General features: G+C 34.2%; 1 protein-coding gene across 3 annotated transcripts in view; it reads left to right on the top strand.

The window, feature by feature from the left end:
- The window catches only part of RhoGAP100F (Rho GTPase activating protein at 100F), a 504,175-nt gene that overhangs the window by 474,636 nt on the left and 24,539 nt on the right, over positions 1-5,000 (top strand). For all 3 annotated transcript variants that reach the window (XM_068391718.1, XM_068391712.1, XM_068391705.1), the window contains one exon: positions 2,950-3,142. In XM_068391718.1, the coding sequence (XP_068247819.1) occupies positions 2,950-3,142 (193 nt within the window). The remainder of the gene's footprint in view (positions 1-2,949; positions 3,143-5,000) is intronic.

Genomic DNA, 5,000 nt, shown 5'->3' with positions numbered 1-5,000 from the left:
GGCCAGACTATTCGGTGTTTGTGTAGGCAAAGGGAAAGAACCTTAACCTTAACTAGAGAGAAGGATCTAATGTAGTACTGTCTGACCAGTCAAAGGATCCCATAACTCTCTAGCGGTAGTATCTCAACGGGCGGCTGGTGCCCTGGCCAACCTACTACCTATGATGAAGGCATCACAGCAGGTGCTGATCACTTGATCAGTGAGCACGTGTTATTTGAAGATAGTTGACGAGACATGGATGGAATTGGGGAAATGAGACGGGGAGGAGAGGGATTAGTATTATGGCTCGGTAACAAATAACGTTGGTCATACAGGTTAAGGAGCAATAGACCTTTGCATTGTATCTGTTGAAAAACATTGTAATTAGCATCAACTATTAAGGTTTGCCATTTTATTTCCTCCTATACCTGATTCGGAGGTAACATAGCAATCATGACACCTCTAGTCACTATAAGGACCCGATCCAAAAGTGAGTTATAATCAATGATTTTTATTTTTGATTCTTTGAACATTTTAAAGATCTTGGCGAGTTCGTCTAAAGCCCAATTTTAGGGGCGCTCCGAGTCGTCATTTTCTCCGTCCTCTTGTTTTGTCAACGACTTATTGAGCTCTTTATAAATCTTCATTTGTTAACTTTTCCTGATTTTCCTCTATGCATTGAAAGTCTGCAACTGCAACTCATCTGTCCCTTTTTAAATTAGATTAATTACATCATGGATGGTTACATTTTTCAAAAATCAATTATATTCTTTTTGGGTTCTATATCTAAATCCATTTGTAATATATCGAATATCTGTAGAGGGTGGATGAAATTACAGCAACAATATCATCACATATTTGTCTGTAGAATAACTTACGTACATATATCCGCACTAAATTTGAGTAAAAAGTACAGCGTAAGGTACAATATTATAGAAAACAGGTATTTCAATTTCGTATATTACGGTACTTCTTGACTGTGGATATGTACATGTGTACTAAAGTTATTTAAACAAAGAAGAAGTAATTGACTATAAGTGTGTTATTTCATTACGTATGGGTACCTGGAACATCATACAGTGGGTATCTTCATTTAAAACATCTAAGATGTTCCTACCTGTCGGTTGCAAGTGGCTTTTATGCATTTCATGATGGTCTGGTAGAGATGCTGTAGCAACAAGGTAGTGATGTGTGGCAGAAATTCGTCATATATTCAATGATTTTCCATCACCATGTCAGAAAGTTTATAATCAGCATAGCCTTGAACGATAGTCTGTCCTTCCCACGCTATACTTTCACATCAGAAGCAAAGCAATCATTGAACTGCGGCTTGAAGAGAATACCAGTGACACAGGCGTTAGGATTGTGTTACCAGAAAATGGGAAGCATACCTTTGTTTTTATTCCTAAAGGTGTACAGGATCTTAGAGTGATATATAAGACCTGGCTTTATCAGATGACCTGTCGCATCGCTACAAAGAGCCAATTTCAGATGATCCTTCCATCATTTGAACCTGTGTGCGTTTTTTTACGCTTTTGTGAAGTGCTGCTAGACACTTTCCCGCAAAAAAAAAAATCCTAGTCTCATCTGATGCAATATGTGACGGTTCATTGCTTTACTGTCCAAAAAGGAAAGGTTGGGAAATACATTGGAGCCATCAAAAGACTGCTCAAACTGAGAATTGATTCTCATCTTGGAGTCATTCGCCGTAATAGATTATCTTTTGAAAACAAAAGTATTTTCTAATACAGTGCAATAGATCACTGCTGGAGATGTATAATCTCTCTCACATACGATGTTTTTAGAACTGTTGTCCAAGCAACTAATGACTGAATATTCTTTCTCTCTATTCTGGAGTCTTTAACTATAAAGTATTTTGTGTCAACTTGAATAGGATATCATGTAAGTCAACCTCCTCTTCACTGAAAACTAAACTTCCACTCAGTTGTTAGGTCTCACAGAGTTAGGTTCTAGTATTTTTCTTTTTATAAAAAGTTTACCTATTGTTCGAAATTATTTATTTTTTTATCTTGAATTATTTGACGATTTTCGTTTCAATTTTCATAAATTGGATTTATAGTTTTATTGGGTCTTTGATTAATTTATATACATTGTATGTTTTTAACTGATGGAACAATGTATCTTGAAAATTTGGCCCATAAATTGGAATAATATTTTACATTCTTTTATATTTTATCGATCATATTTCTATCTATCTATCTATCTATCTATCTATCTATATATATATATATATATATATATATATATATATATATACTGTATATATATATATAATATATATATATATATATATATATATATATATATATATATATATATATATTTGTGTATATACATTTATATATATATATATATATATATATATATATATATATATATATGTATGTATGTATGCATGTCTAAGTGGATTAGTGAATAGTAACCAATTATTAGGAGCGAGATAACTGAGATTATCTCTATGGATGTGAAATGACCTGGCTCTTTTTCTAAAAACTCAGTCTCACTACTTGCCATCCAAGTCAAGTATAGAAAATACAACAATTTTCCTTACATTCAAAATAAAATCAAAGTAAAAAACCCATCATGTTCTCATTTTACACTTCTGGTGTGTCTTCTTAGTATGTTAGTCTATGTATACTTATTCGTATGTATTCTGTATATCTGTTTTATTTAGCCCATATGTGTACCCGTTGTTTATGTAATTAATTTTGTGATGTTAAATCAAATCATATTAACAATTAAAAGTGTTAGTAGAAGCTTTATATTCAAAAAAATATTCTTGTGATAAACATTGAGTATGTAGACTAGCTCATTTTTAAAGCTTGAATGAAATATGTTCTTTAACAGGTGTAACTAAAGTGTTGATGATTCCTTTATTTACAATGTTTACATGCGTTTCTCTTGCATATTCTTCCTTGCAAACATTTCACCGAACCCTTTGTTCCGCAGGAGGCGCCATATTATGTACAAAGGTTACATCTAGGTGGAGGTCCAGGACCCGGAAGCACATCAAGACAACTAGGTCGACTAGAAGGGCAATCGAGGCGAGTCAGGGCAGCTTTAGAAGAAGCCAGGGGAGTTCCGCATCCTTCTCCAACCAGAGGGAGACCTGCACTAAGGCTAATAGACATCAACCCCGCTGGTAAGTAAAGACCAAAGCGAAAGATCTAAACCTCTTTGAGTGAGGCAGTAGTTTTGAGGATGTAACTAATGCTGTGGGAGTTCTCAAATATACATAATTGTTGGTTGTGTTTGATATCAATCATTGTTAAATTTCTTCTTTTGTATCTTTTTAAATGTAATAAATATTTCATAACCAGGTATTCCATATGTACATTCCATTCTTATTTGATTGAATGCAAAAAGCGATAAGGAATTAAATCATATTGCAACTTTACTAGTAAATAATAGAACTTAGATAAGCCTTAGTTTGTTGTATTAACTCGTAGGTCAGAAGTAGTATTGTCTAAAAGACCTCAGCTTTGTAGATAAGTAAGCGTAAAAGATAGCAGGTATCAGTCTTACAACTTGGAAATTATATAGATGCCAGTCATATAGGTACTGGATAATAAGGATCAGATCTTTTACCAAAATCTTACCGATGAGAATAGCATATATTAAAAGATGTCATCTTTCTATTACTGTGTCACCCGGATGCTGTAAAGGAATATTGAAATTCATACAAGACTTTCAAGTTGAAGATTCATCTCGAGACTGCCATAAAGGATATTCAAGTAGCATTCGAAATTAGCAATTCTTTACATTCCTTTGTCTTTCCGTTTTAAGAACAACGTAGCAATAGGAACACATCGGCGATTTCATTATTCGTCATGAACTCTGTTGTAAAATGGCTTGATGTATTTCTCTTAAACAAAGCAGTTACGAAGATTAATAAAAAAAATAACTTTTTAGCAGATTATCAAAAACTTCCGGAGTATCATAATTGCGAATAAAAAGTATTGCCGATATCTTTGACGAAATGTTTAGGCCACCTGAAATGAATGCTGTGGTTAGGAATAACAATGAAGAGACTCACCCGTTTTTATGATGAAATTTACAGATATTTGCTGTGCCTGTTTCACAATTCTCTCTTGAGGCTATTATGGAGATTTGTGCTTCTACCATAATTAATTAAACATGTTAGGAATCGTTAACAATACATACTGACTTTCAACTATATTAGGAAAGTAAAAAAAAAAAAAAGTGAGGCTGATTAACCAGCTTTTAAGGCCCGATAATCAGAAAACTAATGAGAAATAATAAATCAGCAAAATGGATTTTAAAAGTAGAATAATAATGTCGAGCCCAGAAAGCATTGTAAATAAGAGCAATCAGAGATTTCAAACCTCCGCCAATGAATATGGCCATTTAACTAAATTCTACGGACATCGCCCTCCACTTTTCATATGCTGGCTGTACCGTACTCGTAGATGGTGAAAAGTGCAATGTTGATCCAGAATCATGATCTTGATCCGTATCACCTCCAAAATTTCATGGTATCTTTCGATACATAATATCTATCCATTGTTAAAATTTGGTGAAAATCCAATGCGTCAATTTGTTTTGACGTAATCTCTAGCATTTTTAAAATTGCAATTGGATCTGAAATCCGGATCCGGTACCGGATCATCTGCGAAAGGTAATGGAGTCGTCCATGGCCATAGATTTATGTGTGGTAAAAAATTCATAAAAATCGGTCGGTTTGTTTTAACGTTATCTTTAAAATGGCGAAAAATGCAAATCCAGATAATCTCCAAAATGTAACTGGGTCGTCCATGACGTAAGATCTGTCTGTGGTGATAATTTCGTCCTAAATCCGTGGAGTAGTTTTGCCGTAATCCTGTTCACAGTCACACTGACAAATAAATGAATAAATAAACCGACTCCAAAGTATAAAGAAAATCTGGAACAAAATGCTAATCACAGTGGTGTAATTTATAGGAGATTCCTGTTAGCCATATGCCCCGCCCACAAAGTATGAGGCGTGGCAACCCCCCCCC

Source organism: Palaemon carinicauda, chromosome 1 (assembly GCF_036898095.1).
Source record: "Palaemon carinicauda isolate YSFRI2023 chromosome 1, ASM3689809v2, whole genome shotgun sequence".
NCBI lineage: Eukaryota > Metazoa > Arthropoda > Malacostraca > Decapoda > Palaemonidae > Palaemon > Palaemon carinicauda.
The sequence above is the reverse complement of the archived record's forward strand: the minus strand, read 5'-3'. Positions and strand labels throughout refer to the sequence as shown.